We start from the raw sequence: 21,248 nt of genomic DNA, 5'->3' as shown, positions 1-21,248 counted from the left end.
AAAAACCTTATTACAAAAGGAATCAATTTAATTTGTGGCCTGTATTCCAGATCTTCATAATCCATACAACTCTGTGAGGAACAAACCCAAACTCAAACCTTTATTCAGCAATCTTCATCTCCATCCTGAACAGCGACCGCAAACAGCAATACCCGCTCTGACGCATTCGTAACAAATTAAAAATTTCCGCTTCAAAATGTTTTACAACATACAAACGTTATGTACTCTAATACCTATGTATAAACAATAAAAACAGGCTGGATGTTTTTATCAGCTGTTTGGACTCTCATTCTGAAGGCACCCATTCACTGCTGATGATCCACTGGTGAGCAAGTGATCCAAATCTGTTCCCGTGAAGAAACAAACTCATCCACACATTTTGTCAGCGCTTACTGATCTGTATGACTGCAGCCTATTCATCCTCAAAATAAAATTCAGTCAATCAAATATAAAATAGCTACACAACTCAATTTAAAAGGGAAATCAGATTAAATTTGTACATTTTTAACTTTTTTGCATTTAGTTTAAAAAATAAAACACACACTCAGTTTGTTAAGGGGTGTCTGAGTTAGGGTTGGGCCGATAGATGATGCCATCGTCCATCGCCTATGGCTGACAGACATCACAGTGTTGATGTTCACGATGTTATACTGTATATAAATTTTGGCCATCAGGAAGCCGCTACTAATATGCAAGGCATTGAAACCTCTTTTGAATGCGCACTCTCCTTTTACATTCACTTTCTACCTACCTATTAAGTTCCGTATCAGTTACAAAATATTATTACTTACTTATAAGGCCCTTAATGGTTTAGCTCCTGCGTACCTAACTAGTCTTCTACCACACTACAATCCATCATGCTCCCTAAGGTCACAAAACGCAGGACTTTTGATAGTACCTAGGATAGTAAAGTCCACTAAAGGAGGTAGAGCTTTTTCGCATTTGACTCCCAAACTCTGGAATAGACTTCCTGATAATGTTCGGGATTCAGACACACTTTCTATGTTTAAATCTAGATTAAAAACACACCTCTTTGGCCAAGCATTCAAATAATGCATGTCATAATTTTGGACTGCAGTTATATCTGATCAAATGCACATTATCATTCTTTAGCTTGGGTTAAACTAATCAATTTTGCTTGGCTGGAACAGCAGCTACGCTAATTATGTCTCTATTTGTTTCTCTGTTTCTGCTGGGATTTACATCCCGTGGTAACTAGGATTTACACAAACTCCAGTATGGATCCAGAACACCTGAGAAGAGATGATGCCAACACCTCAGAGGACCTCAGATGATGCTAACCCAGAGACAACATTAAATCATAAAAGATTTTGATGTTTGTTTGATTGCATAATTGCTGTTAATAGTGTTAATCGTCTGTTTGTTTATGTCTTTTATTGATTTTTCTGAACATTTCTGCCGTATGCACATAAACTGACAGTCACCACTGATAAGCTACTCCTAAATATTGTAGAAACTTAATTTTCTGTAAAGTTGCTTTGCAATGATTTGTATCGTAAAAAGCGTTATACAAATAAACTTGAATAAACTTGGACATTTATGAGATTCGCAATCACACAGACTCTATACTATGGAGCGGCAGTACCTACCACACATTTTACAAGATTAGATATTTGTCAGTGGTGCTCAGTATCTGCAAATCATTTGCCATTGTCCTATCAGTCATCTCTCCTTACTCTGTGTATGTGGTAAGTGAACTGTACTGTAATGTACTGGCTCCGCAGAATGTGTTTTTTTTTTTTTTACGTGCCTTTCTGCATATGGATTCAAGCTTCAGGCACACCCCCTAACCCCGCCCCCCGATGTCATCGTCCATCACAGTGTTTCACTCTAGACATTGTCCAATGCCAATTTGGTAGACATCGCCCAACCGTAGTCTGAGTCTGAAACCGTGTTATCCAGCGAGCTGATTCAATTTGTAGCAGGTTTCTGCTTACACAGCTAGCTATTTGAATTAGATCACCACTGAGACATACAGGTGCTGGTCATATAATTAGAATATCATCAAAAAGTTGATTTCATTAATTCCATTCAAAAAGTGAAACTTGTATATTATATTCATTCATTACACACAGACTGATATATTTCAAATGTTTATTTCTTTTAATTTTGATGATTATAACTGACAACTAAGGAAAATCCCAAATTCAGTATCTCAGAAAATTAGAATATTACTTAAGACCAATACAAAGAAAGGATTTTTAGAAATCTTGGCCAACTAAAAAGTATAAAAATGAAAAGTATGAGCATGTACAGCACTCAATATTTAGTTGGGGCTCCTTTTACCTGAATTACTGCAGCAATGCGGTGTGCCATGGAGTCGATCAGTCTGTGGCACTGCTCAGGTGTTATGAGAGCCCAGGTTGCTCTGATAGTGGCCTTCAGCTCTTCTGCATTCTTGGGTCTGGCATATCGCATCTTCCTCTTCCCAATACCCCATAGATTTTCTAAGGTCTGGCGAGTTTGCTGGCCAATTAAGACCAGGGATACCATGGTCCTTAAACCAGGTACTGGAAGCTTTGGCAATTTGTGCAGGTGCCAAGTCCTGTTGGAAAATGAAATCTGCATCTCCATAAAGTTGGTCAGCAGCAGGAAGCATGAAGTGCTCTAAAACTTCCTGGTATATGGCTGTGTTGACCTTGGACCTCAGAAAACACAGTGGACCGACACCAGCTGATGACATGGCACCTCAAACCATCACTGACTGTGGAAACTTTACACTGGACCTCAAGCAACGTGGATTGTGTGCTTCTCCTCTCTTCCTCCAGACTCTGGGACCCTGATATCTAAAGGAAATGCAAAATTTACTTTCATCAGAGAACATAACTTTGGACCACTCAGCAGCAGTCCAGTCCTTTTTGAAGTGAGACGCTTCTAACGCTGTCTGTTGTTCAAGAGTGGCTTGACACAAGGAATGCGACAGCTGAAACATGTCTTGCATACGTCTTTGTGTAGTGGTTCTTGAAGCACTGACTCCAGCTGCAGTCCACTCTTTGTGAATCTCCCCCACATTTTTGAATGGGTTTTGTTTCACAATCCTCTCCAGGGTGCGGTTATCCCTATTGCTTGTACACTTTTTTCTATCACATCTTTTCCTTCCCTTCGCCTCTCTATTAATGTGTTTGGACACAGAGCTCTGTGAACAGCCAGCCTCTTTTGCAATGACCTTTTGTGTCTTGCCTTCCTTGTGCAAGGTGTCAATGGTCAACTTTTGGACAACTGTCAATTCAGCAGTCTCCCCCATGATTGTGTAGCCTACAGAACTAGACTGAGAGACCATTTAAAGGCTTTGCAGGTGTTTTGAGTTAATTAACTGATTAGAGTGTGGCACCAGGTGTCTTCAATATTGAACCTTTTCACAATATATTTTAATTTTCTGAGATACTGAATTTGGGATTTTCCTTAGTTGTCAGTTATAAACATCAAAATTAAAAGAAATAAACATTTGAAATATATCAAGTCTGTGTGTAATGAATAAATATAATATACAAGTTTCACTTTTTGAATGGAATTAGTGAAATAAATCAACTTTTTGATGATATTCTAATTATATGACCAGCACCTCTATACAGAGACCAAGGCAGGAGGGGAGTATGCACCAAAAAAGGCGATACCCATCCCCCCTCCCCAATGCATGTAGAATATGGTTTGTTGAAAATAACAACATACCTATTAGCTTCCCACAATAAATGATCAGCAATGATCAAAAAATGTGGACAAATAACACTGAATGTTGTATACCCCTCATTTACGCCTTCCTCACCTCGGTGTTGAAAATGTTGAAAAGTGAGACATGAACAACATACACTATCTGTGTTTAAACCAAACTCATTTGCGTGTGTTTGCAACTAAACTCATTAAGCCTTGTCAATTGAAACATTCAAGCAAAGAATAAGCATTTGAGAACTCACATGTGCTTTTTGAAGATATTTGTGTATTTGTGTGTGCGCATGCACTCATCCATAGTGCATGCACACATGGAGAGCCTTGTCAGACAATGCATGCCGTGAAAATATTGATTTCTGACAAACTAACACAAAAATCTGTGTATCAGTATCAGTGTACTGGATCTGTGAATCATGTCTTAAAGAAACAGCAGTCTATGCCTGCTGTCTCTGTTCAACAAAAGACAAGGAAATCACTCACTTCTCTTGATTGAATAGCTATTGTAACTTTAACAAGAATTGGTCTTTAATTTATACAGTGAAATGTGCACTGTTCTTTAAAATTTGTTTACTTTTAAATTTCTGTGCCTGAAAATTACTGTCAAACACCTGATAAACACTGTTTATTTTATTAGTATCTTTGCTCTCTGTTGATTTGTGCTGTTGCATTTAGTTTGATTATTTGTTGTTATTTTCTTTATTTTTATTTGACCACGATCAAAGTGAGGAGATGGGGCAAAGGAGGAATACTGATAAACCGTCAATGGATAGAGGTAAGTCAGCTGTATTTATACCATGGTGTTGATTAACTTGAGTGCGCTCCACCTGTGCTAATTAGGCTAAATATCTGACGCGCTCCTCCCGAACCCTGTTAATAAAACATAATGTTGTAACAGAAAACATTGCTATGATTTTTTTGTTTGTTTGTTTTGAATTTATTTATTTTTATTTGGATGAGGACAACAAATCGGTAAATATCAGTCAATGCAACAAATCAATTGATGGCTTCTCTCTCTCTTTCTCTCTCTCTCCTCACATCCAAATTGAACACAGTTTGAGCTTGCTAAACAAGTTAAAGCATGCCAACATACCTTTTTGCTTTAAATTCAGTTAGGCTTGGTGTTTATAATAAATGTTGTTTATACTGAATGCTGCCTAGAACTTGATGGATTTGTTGTGGAGGGGAATTAAAGTGCATGTTTATAGTGTTTAGAATGTTTGCGCATGTTGCATTGTATTTACAGGTATTTTACATTAATTATCAAAGTAGCTAATATTTCTGATTGTATTTCAGATCTGTGATGAATTGGTTATGCTCCTCTATTGTAAGTCACTTAGGATAAAGGTGTCTGCTAAGTGCATAACTGTACATTAGGGTGACCAAACGTGCCATTTTCCCAGGACACGTCCTGGCCAGGATTTCTATATTGCCTAAAATATCCAGGTTTTGGCTTTGGTTTCCTGTTTTCATACTTAATGAAGGTAATGATCATTTGACCAATAACATCCAGACATTGTACGTAATCAACCAATCATGGTGCGTGAGAAGGTGGGATCTACAGAGAATGGTCAAAGCGATGCAAATACGTGTACATATTAGTGTTCGACTTGAAGCAGCACTGAGCATAACGATCGGTGTATGACATCACAGTACCGTGAGAGCGATTCAAAAGCACAAGAAGCCGCCTGCTCTCTTAAGCTCTCATGGTACTTTGTCATACAACAATTGGTCTGCGAGGCGCAAACAAAGCCAAAACATGGATATTTTAGCCAATATAGAAATCCTGGCCAGGACGTGTCCTGGGAAAATGGCACATTTGGTCACCCTACAGTAAATGTAATAATAAAATGCAACTTATACACCAACATTATAAAGGATTTCTTTTTAGATTTTTAGGCAAAAAATCCCTTAAACTGAAAAAAAAAAAAAATACTAGAAGTTGCTTTGGATACAACAGTTTACTGAACAACAACATCATTCAAACTCTATTAAATAAAAAAAAAATAATAATAATAAAAAATAAATAAATAAACTATCTATGCTGTTTAACAGACATACAATGTTGGGTAAGTTGTTAACATGTGAACTGTTCTCAGGATTACTTGTATTTTATGAGCAGAATTTATGCAAATCTGCCCTGATTCTGTGGCCCATGGGAATCAAAGCATATTAATATATGAATGCAGAATCTACATCATTGAAATTACCACTTTATGCAGCTCTGAGGCCTGCTGAATACAACCACACTTTAAAATGATTTTTTTCTCATGCATATTTCCCCTGGGAGGGAGGGGCTTGATATAGTTCTGTTTTCAAGGGTTTATATCCATATGTCCTTCCTTCTACTCATTAATCAAATGATGCTTTGACTTTTACAGCATGGAAGTCAAATGTGGGATTTTGTACAAAATGTTTGTGGTTAAACCACACACAGGCTTTTTGCACTTGACAGATTTATCCATACATTTATCAGTGTTGTTGTTGTTTTTGTCAAGCATCACTCTTTAAATAAAACAAATATTTTTGCTATGTTTTACAAGAGAACACTATTTTGGTCTTCCCATTTCAAAGTTTAATTCAATGTGTTACGTGTCATTTTTTTGTCATTATTTGTGAAATTAACTTGCAATTTCTATGTGAATATTGTCATTCAATGTAAATCCTACACTATTTTTTATCACTGTATTGCTATATTACTCATACTAGGATTAAACCACTACTATCTTAAAGGAGTAGTTCATCAAAAAATGAAAATTTGCTGAAATTGTACTAAGCCTCGGGTACATCCAAGATGTACGTAGATGAGTTTGTTTCTTGATCAGATTTGGAGAAAATCAGCATCACTTCACTTTCTTACCAACGGATCCTCTGCAATGAATGACTGCCGTCAGAATGAAACAGTCCAAACCGTTGATAAAACAAATAGCCTATTCCTCAAGATTCCTGTCCATCAATTAACTGCTTTCAGTCAATTAGGCTAGCTGCCTGTTTGTAAGAAACATATCCATCATGAAGACAGTATAACTTTAAACACTGCTTCTGGCTAAAATATGAGTCTGTATAATCCATAGTAATGCTTCCTCCGGTGAAAAAGTCAAACCATGTTGTCCTCTCACATTAAAATCCACCCACTGATTTATTTAGAACTGTTATGAACCATTTTGGCTTGTAAATGGTGCTTGATATGTGCATATTTCTCTCCTGATTCAGACTAGATGACTTTTTAATTGACTTTTAAAAATCTGGCCCCATAGTCACAGAACATCTTAAAGCTAAAAGTAGCTCATAACTTTAGAAGAAACTCTTAAAAAATAATGGGCATGTCAGTCCTAATATTAGGACTCCTAAATTTTTGCTAAAAGAAAAAAAAAGAAAGAGTATTTCATAAAGCGTTTTAATACTAAAATTAGCTCCTAAATCTATTGAAAGTTAGGAGTAGTCAAAGTATTCAAGACCAAATCACAGACAGTCTTAACATGGCTGTTGCCGGCAGTCTGCTCCACAATAATTTCCATTTTATTAGTTTTTTTTATTTTTTTTTTTTTTTAAGTTGGGCAAGAAGTAAACTATAAGGGCCGTTACATAGTCAACGCGAGCAAGCAATGCGAGCGACGCGAACGACGCGCTCCCTTTCATAGTCTAAACAGTGGACGCAAGCGTCACGGGCGATGCGTGTATGCAATACACCGCTCACGCAACAGGGGGTAGTAGAGTCGGGTGATATTAGTAGAGTCGAGTCGCGTGATATTCAGATCACAATGGCAACTGAAGAGGAGTGCATTCTATTGCTGATTTTACATCGGCGGCAACAAAGGCACCGCAGAGATAGGCGGTGGTATGTTATACGTATAAGCTCGCATCATTTTTCCTCTTCGCCCGCCATTGTATTCAAACCTTCTTCTTCTGTAAACATAATATACTTTAATTAATGTACAGTACTTGCAATGTCGCCCCCACCGACAACGCATAGTATTGGGTGCATCGGCGCATTGCGTATCAAAAACTAGGACGACATATTTGGCTACGCACCGACGCATAATGGCGGCCGAAGCGTAACGATGCGTAGTCTTGGGGACGCGTATGCGTATTGATGCGTTGACTATGGAACGGCCATAATGAGCCGCTCAAGTGAAGCTTGCCACAAAGCACTACCAAAAGTAATGATGATGAATGTGTCAAAAAAAAAAAAAAAAACAATAGCAAATATAATATATATATATATATATATATATATATATATATATATATATATAAACTAGTGTTTTCTGAGTCATTGTCAACTGCAAAGATAAAGATGACAGTTGATAACTCACAGTTCAGTGACGCACATTTAGAGAGAAATTGCACCTTTCATACAGATTATATCACAGAGTATTTGTTTTCAGTTTGAATTGGTTAATTTAAAAGTAGACATTTCAAGGTTTTCATATCTATATTTCTCATGTCTGTGAGGGAAATAGCCTAAATGTTTTTTTTTTTCATTCATTTTTGTGACGAGATTCAGTTCACAGAGACAGAGACTACAGAAAGTGTGTCCTGTTTGTTTCTTTATTTTACAAAAGCACAATGTTTTGTTAATATTGTGAGTGTACACAAATAAAAGTAGACCCTTTAAGGTTTCGAATAATGTATTACTCTTATTTGTATGAGTAAAAATGACGACATATTTGATGTTGTTTCCACAGTTATTAGGAAAATTGCAAGTGAAAAATGTGCCTAATATATGATATCCGCCTAATAGCGCACATTTATCTAGGTCAATGTTAGAGTGAGCCATGTAAAGTTGCTACAAATTACATATTTTAATTTTCAAATGATAAGCCTTATTTGAGGTCAAGAAATGATAAGCGAACATTCAGTTCATTCTAAAATATTTCTATGATTAAATGACTGACAGAGACCCATTCCCTATCAGCCAATCACTGGTTTGTTAGATTGTTGGGATGTTTAAAGTTAAGTTTTTAATTTTTTATTTTAGCTTAAGATTTCCCCCAATTCCTTGGTAAAAGTTTGTCTCAGCAGCTTGTGAATAGGTTTCAAGAGGAAAATCTTAGCTAAGAAGTTTTACTGCTATTTGGGAGATCTCTTAGTGCTAAGATAATGTTTTGTGAATACGGCCCTGGTTTAAGTGCACTGTATTTTCTATTTTTACTGTAAATTTCTTTATCCTCTGAACTGTTTTGCTGCTGCAGTGTGGCTATTTCCCCCGGCACAGAGGTAAATAAAGGTTACTCTAGTCTACTTACATACTGAGAGCATGCATGCATCTGCATGCGTACGCATTTGTACAAGCATGACCATTACTCTAGCTGTCTTTTTTTTCCGTCCCCAGCGTGCACGAATCTCTGTGGAGATGCACTTCAGACGTACTCTCCACATGGCAAGCCACATAAATCCTTTAATACTCCCACCACTGAGATTCTTCACCACAACTCACAGAAATCTCTTAATTATAGCACTTAACATAGCACACGATAGCTGCAGCCATGCTGCAGAGCGCATAATTCACTGCGCCGAGAGCCAAGACCTCAAAAACACTAAGCGTGAAGACGGAAAGAAGACAGAATGTTTTTATATCCGTGATGCTGTGTAAGGACTCACAAGGAAAAGCTCTTGAGAAAAAGCCCTTAAGAAAACCGTCAAGCTCACTATCTTATAATGACTTATCTGAATTTGAACATAAGTAAGAGCTGTTGTATCAAAATTCACAGTTTAAATTTAGAATAGCTCAGCCCAGTCTGCTCAAATTCACTTTTTGACGAGGATGAAAATCTCGACATAAGGGGTTTTTGTGCCCTGTTTTCTTTCAGTCTTTCCTGAGGACACAATCCTTCAGTGCAAGACTGCAGACTTAAATACTCAGTAATTATTCATACACACACATGCACAAAATTTAAATAAAGCAATTATTTTTGTCAGATTCAAACAATTGATTGTTTGAAAATGTCAGGATTCTGACAACTTTACACTTTTTTTTCTAACACAGAACGTTCTCTAAACGATATGAACAAACATGCCAGAAAGGTAATAGAACTATCATTTAGAGTTACAAGGTCTTTAATAATGTTCAAAACATTACCACAGAAATTATGTATTCATTGTTCATGGAACATTGTATTTCTGAAATAATTTAACTGGATGTTTGAACAAAAGTAGCATTCCCATAAAATCTGAAAAATGATCAAATGCAACATTCCTTTAATATTTGCAGAACCAAGAAAAAAATGTTTTTATAACATTTGAAAAACTGGATGTTTAGAATGTTCAGAGAACATTCAGAAATAATGTTCTCATAACTTAATGGGAACATTAGCAAAACAATTTTAGAACATATGTTTTCTGTTTTGTCATAACATATATCATAGTCATTTACTATAACACAAACCAGGAAAATAATTTAAAATTATCTAAATGTTATTGTTAAAAGAATCAATTTAATTAACAGCTGACACCAGGCAAATTCAAGATGTACAACATGTAAACGGACATTATATGCACTAATGCTGATCATTCTCAGCCCCAGAAGTGCCAAATGAGTTCTGAGGCCTTCAAGTATTATCATGAACAATGAAGAGCATCACAAATGTCTCATGAAGGTTAAAAATCACTGATATAAGACCTTACAAGGTGTTTATCATGGAGAAATGCCATGTACTGAGCCACTGACTGTCTAGGCAGCTGACATCTGTTTTGGACTGTATGTAATGCCAATGTATGTAATGAAATTAATTGACTACTTAAATCAACCTAGTATTTAACATGGATGTGATCACTGAAACAGCTGGTCAACCATTAAAATCCATAAAGACAATCCAAACAAATCATAATGCTCTGCACTGCATTTTGGAATTGATCAGGATGATTTTGACTGCATGGTAAGTAGGCCAATAATCAGGGTGGGAAATTAGCACTCACCACCAGCCAAATGAAGCTGTTTGTTTTTTACAATCTTCCTTCCACTGTGATGAGCAACATCATGTCAGATGGGCTTTTGACAATAAACAAGCCACACTGATTATATTTTTAGCAACAGTCTGCAAACAAAATGTCAACTTTCAATGAAAAATTAAAGACGACGAATTAAAGTTACTTTGTCATTGCAAATTGGAATGTGAATTGAAGTGTGTAGCTATTTCTGAATGGTTGCAGGTGAGCTGAACACAATCCAATATTATAAAATGTCCAGCACTGCTATAGCCTACCTTACAAAAAGCAATTAGCTCCAAGAGCCTAAACAATAGTGGTTTAATTTCATAGAAATAGCCAGTTATATTATGAAATAAAAACAAGATCAATGGCTGGTAAAACACTTAATTCACTATGGTGGGTCTGCAAAAAAAAAAAAAAAAAGAGTGAATTTGTCACCCTGCCTAATAACTAGAACTATATAGAATAAGACATACAGTAACCCTAAGATTAATTAATTAAGGTTTAGATTGATTAAGTTTTTCGCAAATATTTCCCAATACTAAGATCTGGATAGTGGGAAAAAGAGAGCTGTTTACACTTGACACTGTAGCGCTCTACCTCCACCTGTCGTCCTGCCACAGACACTGGATCCATCTCACGCGACGCGACCAATCTAGAAGCTGTTCGAGAAATAAGCTAATTATTTTTACAAGCAGGATGTTCCGATCACCTTCGTTCGTTATAAGGGGGAGTGCTGTAATTTCCATCGCTTCGCGCAGCTCGCTCTTACGAGCTGAAACTCTCAAACTGTGTTTATTATATGCAGTGTCCACAGAAACCAACAAACAGCTTTTGAAATAAATCAGTCCCGTTGTAAAATATACGCGACGAAGTGTCACCTCTAAACGCGCGTGCCAGGATTTAATAAGCGTTCTTCGGACTTTAGGACCGTTATAAACCATTATAGCGCACGTTCTTATTAATGAATCGATCAAGTTATAAGACACAGATAAAAACATAAAAACAAGCTGGACGAACAAACACAAATCATTCAAATTATTAAGAAAAAGACAAAAAATAACGCGGGAACTAAATAACGGTGTGAAAAGTAGGCTATTGAGGGGTTCTCAGATGATACCTCACAAAACTATAGGTGACGAACGGATTATTTTCGCCGTGTTAATAAATCATATTTCATAACATCTGGTCAGGTAAACGCTGCTTGTCGATAACATCGGTGTTCTCAGAATATGAACGTTTAACTGCAGAATCCGCGGATTGTATCACACGCATCATGTGTCAATCATAAATTATTCAATATAAAGCGAAGGGATCAACTGTAAACATCATGACACGCTTTTATTCTTCTCAGGCTCTTCTCGCTGAAATAACAGCACAACTGTTGTCTTTCATCCAGTGTCCATCCATATACACCCACAACCACCCGGTTTTCCCTCAGTCTCGACCGAGGACATACAGAGAACTGGAGCTGCCCAACTTGTGCTCGCTGTTTGACTGCCCACTTAAATGTTTAAATGTTGATCTTTTTACCTTGACAGCCGCAGAGGAGCAGCAATCCAAGCAGACAGGTGAATTTGAAGATCATTTTCAGCAGGTGAAAGTGACGGACAGCCGCCTGTGTCGCGAGTTGAAACCTCAGTGAGCGGAATGAAAGTAGCGAATCCAGCTGGCGCTCTCCCTCTCTTTCCTCCTGTGTGTGTGTTTGCTGGATCTCAAATGCTAATCTCACTGTTGTTGGATCTCAAATGCTAATCTCACTGCAACCCGTCGAGAACATGTTCATGCCACATTTCACCCCTCAAAATACTATTTTGCAAAAGAAGAAAAAAGAAGAAGAAGAAGAAGAAGACCACTGAGATCTCTCTGTAGCTCTCGTTTATTAATTACTTAATTTAATTAATTGACAACATGACACAAAAAAGGCAGTAGCCTATTACAAATTATACATTGATAGAGTTTCTACAGTGAATATATATATATATATATATATATATATATATATATATATATATCACCACTTTGCAACCCTAGTTTGTGCCAGTTCACGTGTGTGTGTGTGTGTGTGTGTGTGTGTGTGTGTGTGTGTATAGAAGAGTTCAGATGCAAAAGCCTCTAAGTGCTCTCTGAAATTTCCTTCTAAAATTAATATTTTTATCAGGCTATGTTTAGGTTCAGTAATTTTAGCTTAATTGCAATGTATAGGTCCTTTTCTGTGCCGTTACAGTATAGTGAAATAACTGAACATAAATATAGGAGCCTGATAAAAATGCTAATTTTAGATGAAAATTTCATACGCCACTTAGAGGCGTTTGCATCTGAACTCTTCACACACACACACACACACACACACACACACACACACACACACACACATATACATACATATATATATATATATATACACACATACATATACACTCACTGGCCACTTTATTACACCTTGCTAGTACAGGGTTGGACCCCCTTTTGCCTTCAGAACTGCCTTAATACTTTGTGGCATAGATTCAACAAGGTGTTGGAAACATTCCTCAGAGATTTTGGTCCATATTGACATGATAGCGTCACGCAGTTGCTGCAGATTTGTCGGCTGCACATGATGCGAATCTCACGTTCCATCACATCCCAAAGCTGCTCTATTAGATTGAGATCTGGTGACTGTGGAGGCCATTTGAGTAAAGTGAACTCATAGCCATCATAAGATGTGTACACTGTAGTCATAAAGGGATGGACATGGTCAGCAACAATACTCAGGTAGGCTGTGGCGTTTAAATGATGCTCAATTGGTACTAAGGGGTCCAAAGTGTGCCAAGAAAATAAGCAGCCTAAACCATTGAGACAAGGCAGGATGGATCCTTGCTTTCATGTTCTTTACGCCAAATTCTGACCCTACCATCTGAATGTCGCACCAGAAATCGAGACTCAGGCAATCAGACCAGGCAACATTTTTCCAATCTTCTATTGTCCAATTTTGGTGAGCCTGTGTGAATTGTAGCCTCTGTTTCCTGTTTTTAGCTGACAGCAGAGGCACCCGGTGTGATCTTCTGCTGCTGTAGCCCTTCTGCTTCAGGGTTCGACTTGTTGTGCTTTCAGAGATGGTATTCTGCATACCTTGGTTGTAACAAGTTTTTATTTGAGTTACTGTTGCCTTTCTATCATCTCTAACCAGTCTGCACATTCTCCTCTGACCTCTGACATCAACAAGGCATATTCATCCACACAACTGCTGTTCACATTGGATATTTTCTCTTTTTTAGACCATTCTCTGTAAACCCTAGAGATGCTTGTACATGAAAATCCCAGTAGATCAGCACTGAGTTGCTGCCATATGATTGGCTGATTAGCAATTTGTGTTACCAAGCAATTCAACAGGTGTTAGGTGTGCCTCTCACTATATATATATATATATATGTGTGTGTGTGTGTGTGTGTGTGTGTGTGTTTTTTTTTTTTGTAAAAGTGTTGTTGGAGTTGTTTTGGAAATGTAATAGAATGTAATAAGTACAGTGTAACTATTTCAATTACTTTATTAAAGTAATGTAACTGATTATATTACTTTTTGATTACTTTTCTAAATTTGTAATGTTTTCAACTGTTAGTCATTTTCAAACATTTCAACTTGACAGGTTTAACCTTACAGTAGTGCTCTACACCACAACCCCAATTCCAGGAAAGTTGGGAAGTAAAATGCAATAAATTCAAAAATATGTGATATGTTAATTCTCTTTCACCTTTATTTAATTTGAAAAGATTTACAAAGATTTCACTGCAACTTAAATGTATTTTGTAAATATAAATACATTTTGATTTTGATGGCTGCAACAATTAAAATTAAACTGGCCAGTGAAAACATCATTTTTTTTTTTTTCTTTAGTCAGTTAAATAAAGGTTAAAGAGAATGATCAAATAACATATTTTTGATTTTATAGCATTTCACAAAACGTCCCAACTTTTCTGGAATTGGGGTTGTAATTACTGTTAGACCTTCAAAATCCTTCATCACTTGAATTAAGGTTATAATAATAAAATTTTAAAGCACAGCCACCACAAACACCACAAATCAGACTTACTGAGATCATTCTGAGGTTATTTTAAAATAAGAAATAGTTTAACAGCTATAAAACTGTTTTTTTTTTTTTTTTTTTTTTTTTTTAATCAAATCTTTGCATAGCTATGACAGGAAACACTGGAATATAAACAACAACAACAACAACAACAACAACAACACATATAGATAAACCCAAATATGAAATAAAACGGTTATCGAATAAGCATTTGTCCTATTCTCCGTACTAAACTCCTGAGTCATTGGTGTCTCATATTTTAGAGCAGTCACTTCAATTTATGAATGGGTGTGTGCATGTGTGTGTGTGAAAAAAATTCAGATGTAACCCCCTTTGTAATCATTAACATATTCATAAGTAACTAATTTAATTACACATTTAAAAAAATAAATAAAAATTACATTTATTTTGTAATTAAATTGCGTGATTCTGTTACATGTAATCAGTTACTACCCTGCTATTTAATATTATATATATATATATATATATATATATATATATATATATATATAACTGGGTAATAACTGATTACTGATGCAATCTGGATTACGTAATCAAATTCCAAAAAGTAAGTACAATGTTATTAGGCTAAATTACATTTTAAAGTATTCAGACTACAATTACTTTTTTATTGATTACATATTATTCATGCAGTAGCAATAAATTACTCAGAAATTATTGATTCTCCCAAATTCCTCTATTTCATCTTTTTAAATGTTCCTTTGTTAATATAACCTACCGCTTATGTAGTATTATAAGGAATTCTTGCTTTTTTGTGGATTTTCACAAAAATATATATCTTGGCAGGTGGCTTGGCAGGTGGCTCTACAGCATTTGACCCCTGGATTTGTATATTTCAAGTGGTTCAACATTGCATCAACTACTGATGATTTATTGTTTAATAGAATTATCCCTCAGTAGGTTATTTAACCATATGTTACAATGTCTTTGGAAGGCTTTTGTCTTTCAAACACATTAAAATGTGTTTATTTCACATTAATTCTTATTTACATGTAATGCAAGCATTCCCAAACTTTTTAATTTTATATCAGTATGGTACAATATTATCCTATTTAAAACAATGTGATAAACAAGTTAGGTCAAAAAATCTACAAGTCATCAAAAAGTAGTCTGATTATATTACTTGAAATGTGATTACATTACTAACTACAATTTTTGTTATGTTATTTGGAATTTGGAAATGGTTATGCAATTTGTAAGTAATCTACCCAGCTCTCTCTCTCTCTCTCTCAATATATATATATATATATATATATATATATATATATATATTGTGGCGGGAGGAGCAAACAACAGACAGTGGGTGTGGCGTCAGGCCTCGGAGAGGCTTTTATTAACAGAAAATAAAACAAAGTGTCCAGAAAATGGAAATAAAGTGTCCAAAATAAACAGGGGATCTGGTGTCCTCGTTTTGCTGCAGGGTTAGTGAAGGTGGGGCAGTGTTCGAGAAGGAAAGGTCCAGGTAAGGGGCGGAGTCCAGCGGCCGCACGTGCTCCCATCTTGGACCTGGGGCACGAGGGGCATCGGTGGCTTCATCTGAGCAGCTTCGTCCTCCTTGGCCCATGTCGCTTTCAGGGGATAAACGGCCTGGCATCCTGGCCCTTCAGCCGTATAATTTGTGCATTTCACGTCCGGACGGCGGGTCCGGCAGCTCATGGCACGGTAGTCCCTCTACGCACCTTTCCTGGACCCAAGAGGACACCAGTGTGCATGCACTGGGAAGAGACCGGTCTCCCGAGGAGAAGTGCGCTCGGCATTTAAACAGTGGCGGTGGTGAGGCTCCATTCGGTTTAGGTGTGCCTCATCACATGCCGCCAGCCCTGGCTAATTCAGCGCCCCTACTCTCTCACGCACCCACTCCTGCCGGGAGCCTGGCGAAGGGCGGCGAGTAATGGATGGGGTGATGATGATTAGGGGGGAGGCAGTTGACTCGTCACATACCTAACCCTTTAGTCGACAGCCTCAACCAACAACAGGGTAAATGACAATTGAAGAAATGTCACTTACCCCTTTTGTGGCAGAGAGGCCGTCTCCATCATTCCTCCGTCCCAGTCTGGGTTTTCACAACGTTTTGTGAGCGAGAGGGAATGACATCATCAGGTGTTCCCCAACTGTACTGTCTAGGCTCCGCCAGCATTCTCCACCAATGTGGTGGGAGGAGCAAACAACAGACACAGTGGGTGTGGCGTCAGGCCTCTGCAAGGTTTTTATCAACAAATATAAAACAGTGTCCAGAAAAGGGAAATAAAGTGTCCAAAATAAACAAGGGATCTTGTGCCCTTGTTGTGCTGCGGGGTTAGTGAAGGTGGGGCAGTGTTCAGGAAGGAAGGGTCCAGGTAAGGGACAGAGTCCGGTGGCCGCATGTGCTTCCCTCTTGTTACCGGGGTGCAATGGGTGGCGGGGGCTTCTTCTAAGCAGCTTTGTCCTCCTTGGCCCATGGCACTTTCAGGGGATAAACGGCCCAGTATCCTGGCACATCAGCTGTATAACGGGTGCAGTTTCTTATCCGGACAGATATATATATATAGATATATATATATATATATATATATATATATATATATATATTAGGGCTGTCAATCAATTACATTTTTTACTCTAATTAATCACACCCCTTTTCTGTGATTTATCGTGATTAATCGGACACTTCATGAAAAGGCATAGACCATTTATCTCATTTCAGATATTTTTTTGACATCATTTGCTATATCTAGCAAAGTAAAACAAAAAAATTAAGGGTGATTCTCAAAAATCTGTATTGTGTGGAAACAAAGCGAATGTATGTTAATGTCTGTGCCTGTGCATAAATACAATTTGCGATCAGTGCGTCAAGAGCACTCATACACACATTAATATAACGGACTCAAGCGTGCTTACTGTACGACTCCTGTATGCCACTACAATCATCTTTACCATGTTTGCAGTCTTCATCCATTAAAACTTTACTACCATGACTGGTTATCCAGTCGAAAAAACCATAGTTTGCATCTCATCTGGCCATACAGCGGTGGGATGTTGACAATCCATTCAGTCTGATACTTCACACAGTGCGTTTGACGTGTGAGGGCTCGCGCTCTCCAGAGACAATCACAGAATATGACAGAGCTCGTGTTTTAAAGCGAAACACACTGGAATTAATAATTCACTAAAAATGCAATGCGAGTCTCTGTTCTCTCTGCAATCTCTGATGTAATCAGTCTGGTTTCCTTTATATTAGCACTGTTTTGGACGGATTGTTTGAATGCATTTGCTTATTGGATCATTGGACTTTCCTGGAGTTTAGCAGCTTAAAATGATCTGATCGCAAGCAGAGAAGCCAAATTGGGTTAAAGGGTTAGAAGAGAAATTGCACTTCAGTAATTTTGTGTTAACTGTGTCAAATTAGTTTAACATATTAAGGATTGTAAAATTAATTGCATGCGTTAATGCTGACAGGACTAATAAATACAGTGTATATATATATAGTGGCGGGGTGAAGAAGTACACGACACGAGGATGCAGGTAAGTTCCTCGAAGGGTGGGTTTTATTAGTGAGTTGGTGGGGAAAAGAGGGCTAACGTGAGGCGGTTTGGTGCTCGGTGCTTGGCTTCCTCTTCTTGTGGTGCGCTGTGCGGGTCCGTGCTCTCCCTGCGTGGTGGGGCTGGCGGTCACACACTGCTCTCTGTGGGAACAATAGAAGATGGGGGTTAGCCGAGTCTTGTGGAGACATCTCTCACCTCTGTGTTCGTTTGCTGGGTTTATAAAGCCGGAGCTTGATGGGGCGCAGGTGTGGCCGCTCAGCCCTTGACGAGCAGGTGCAGGTGTGACTGCTCGGTTGCCAGAGTGACGCTGATGAGCTCGGGACACGTGTCACAATATGTATATATATATATATATATATATATATATATATATATATATATATATATATATATATATATATATATTAGGGGTGTTGGCAGGGGATGCAGTGCCTCCTCAAAAAAACTGGATGAGAAAAAAAATGTGTAGTACGAAAATAAAACAACGAAAAATCTTTGAGTGTAAACTAAATGAGCCGATGCATAGTGGCGTGCGAGATTTGGATCTCGTGCTCCGCCATGCTGCACGGGTAAAAATTCAGAAGCGGGTGCAACGCACATTCAGCTTTTCAGTTCAGAGCTGAATGGTTTTTGACTATTCTGCTCAAATATTGTCTTCGTGAGACTGAAGAGCTATGAATGCTCAGGGAGGAGCTTCTCAGAGTGTTGGTGTGACGGTGCTGCAGCGGTGGTTACCTTGTGCATTTCAGCACTAAAAGAGCTAATTTTCCTAAAAGAGCAAACATAGGTGTGACGTTGCATCTTTTTAAAGATGTTATTCCACCTATGTATTTCTGGATGCTGTCGTTACCTGGCACCGGATGAAAGTTACTATTGTTGCCTTGTATTGTTGTGCTTGGACATTGAGCACGCTGAGGCTACTTTTTTGTGGATGAGTCATGCTTTCACTGCGGGAGGATGACCATCTCAACATTCCGGTTGAGACTTCAGTACCTCAGGAGAGGTGGAGCTCCCTTACCTATGCCCTGACCTAATTCTTCTTCTGCTCCACAGAAGAGGGCTACTTTGGTGAATTGACAGGGTGACCTGAGGGTAACAGTGGGGGCAAACCCACAGAGTACATCTCCGTGGGCCCCCCATTCCTCTAGCACGCAGCAAGCTGTGGAGCTTCCGGGTGAGCATGCCGGTCCTTCTTGCATGGAGAAACTGGTCATTTCATTAGTAGCTCCTCCGGATGACGAGATTTCGATTGTGGAATCATAGGGTGAGCTGGAGTCTGTGGATGAGGACTCAGCTGCGTTGCCCCCTTTGGGGAGAGCAGCGTTGTCCGAGACTGACCCAGAACTAACAGCTATGCTTTCCCGGGCTGCCAAGGCAGTAATCCGTGTCTCCCATCCAAGGCCTGTAAGTTTTCGTTGGTTCTTACGGCCAAGGCTAATGGAGCTGCTTGAGTTCTCGTCTGTTCTTTTGGAGAAGTGGTACTGCTGCAGGTATACCAGGCCAAGGCACTAAAGGAGTTGCACAAGGGTAGTTCTGACCCAGGGCTGATGCAGGAGTTGTGCACAGTGACGGACCTCACTTACAAGTTACGAAAGTCACTGTGTGCTCCCTCTGTCAGGCGATGGCTGATGGTCCAGAAATGCCATCTCTGGCTGAACCTGGCGGATATGTGGGAGACCTACAAATATCGTCTTCTTAACTCCCCTGTCTAACAGGCCGGCCTCTTCGGCGATGCTATCAAGCACATAATGATATCAAGCACATAATGCCCGGGTGGTCTGCTGCTGCTTTCACCCTGCCGCCAGCCACAGCAGGGAGCTGGCCGCAGGGGTGCAGCCCTGCCCAGAGATGGAAGGAGGAGGGCCGGGTGGAGAATCTTTTGTTTCCTTTTCTTTTTGTTCTGCCACTGACCTTTCAGCCAGCGGTACTCAAACCATCAAAAAAGAGCAGTTTCCACTATATCTGGGTTCCAAAAGGTTGCGGATGACAGTTCGTCACGCTATACCTGGCCAGCCTCATCCCCCTCTTCTATCTCCAGTGTGCAGCTGGGCCCGGTTCAGGAAAGCTATGCCTTCTCCTGTGCCCCTGCCCAACCCTGGAGCCAGGTAGCCAGATCCCACTTCGGGATGCTATGCCTCCCGAGTTGGGTCCCTGTCCTCCAACACTCTGCCCCGCATGGGTACGGCTGTGGTTCCTCTGGTCCTGCTTCTACAGTTTCTGGGAGCCTGGCTAGTGCTCCCCAGTCTGTCTCGCTGGCTCATTTGGACCATCAGACTCGGCTATGCGATACAGTTTGCCCAACGTCCCCCCAAGTTTAGGGGCATCCAGTTCACCTCCGTGCTGAACAAGGATGCTCCTGTCTTATGGGCAGAAATTTCAGTCCTGCTGGCTCCCTCCAGCCGATATGAGGTCGGGGTTTTGCAGCCCTTACTTCATTGTTCCCAAGAAAGGCGGTGGGTTATGACCAATTTTGGACCTGCAAGTTTTGAACCGGGCCCTTCACAATTTTCATGTCTCGATTCTCCCTCGGCACAGGCCATTTCACCACTTTGCGTTTGAGGGATGGCATATCAGTACAAGGTCCTCCCCTTCGGGTTATCCCTGTCACCCTGCGTCTTCACAGATGTTGCGGAGGTGGCCCTTGTTCCTTTGAGAGAACTCGACATTCGCATTCTTGATGACTACCTAATTCTGGAGTAGTCACGGGATCAGTTGTGTAAACGAAGGGACATGGTGCTCAGTCACCTCAGCTAGTTGGGACTTCGGGTCAGCTGGGAAAAGAGCAAACTCTCTCCAAAGCAGAGAATCTCTTTTCTTGGTATGGAGTTTGACTCGGTCAACCTGACAGCACACCTCACAGTGGAACATATCCTGTAAATGTTTAACTGCTTGAATTCTCTCAAGGCCTCTCCTTGGGCAGCCGCAGGAATGTCTCCATCTGCATTGGCATATCAATTGAATCGATTTGCTTGCAGTACATCTTGTGCTGGACCGCAACTCGCCCGCCATCTCCTCTTATGGATTCAGAA

At 39.2% G+C, this 21,248-nt stretch overlaps 1 protein-coding gene across 3 annotated transcripts in view; it reads right to left on the bottom strand.

Annotated features, from left to right (window-relative positions):
- The window catches only part of LOC109068543 (neural cell adhesion molecule 2-like), a 454,473-nt gene extending 442,100 nt beyond the window's left edge, over window positions 1-12,373 (bottom strand). The window contains exon 1 of one of the 3 annotated variants that reach the window (XM_042748064.1): window positions 12,148-12,373. In XM_042748064.1, coding sequence (XP_042603998.1) covers window positions 12,148-12,202 — 55 coding nt within the window. In that variant the 5' untranslated portion in view covers window positions 12,203-12,373. The remainder of the gene's footprint in view (window positions 1-12,147) is intronic. The other 2 variants (XM_042748026.1, XM_042748126.1) reach the window with 2 other exon arrangements.
- Between the last annotated feature and the right edge of the window lie 8,875 nt (window positions 12,374-21,248).

The sequence above is a fragment of the Cyprinus carpio genome, chromosome A1, assembly GCF_018340385.1.
Source record: "Cyprinus carpio isolate SPL01 chromosome A1, ASM1834038v1, whole genome shotgun sequence".
In the NCBI taxonomy this organism is placed as follows: Eukaryota; Metazoa; Chordata; class Actinopteri; order Cypriniformes; family Cyprinidae; genus Cyprinus; species Cyprinus carpio.
This window is presented reverse-complemented; position numbering and strand designations above follow the sequence as displayed.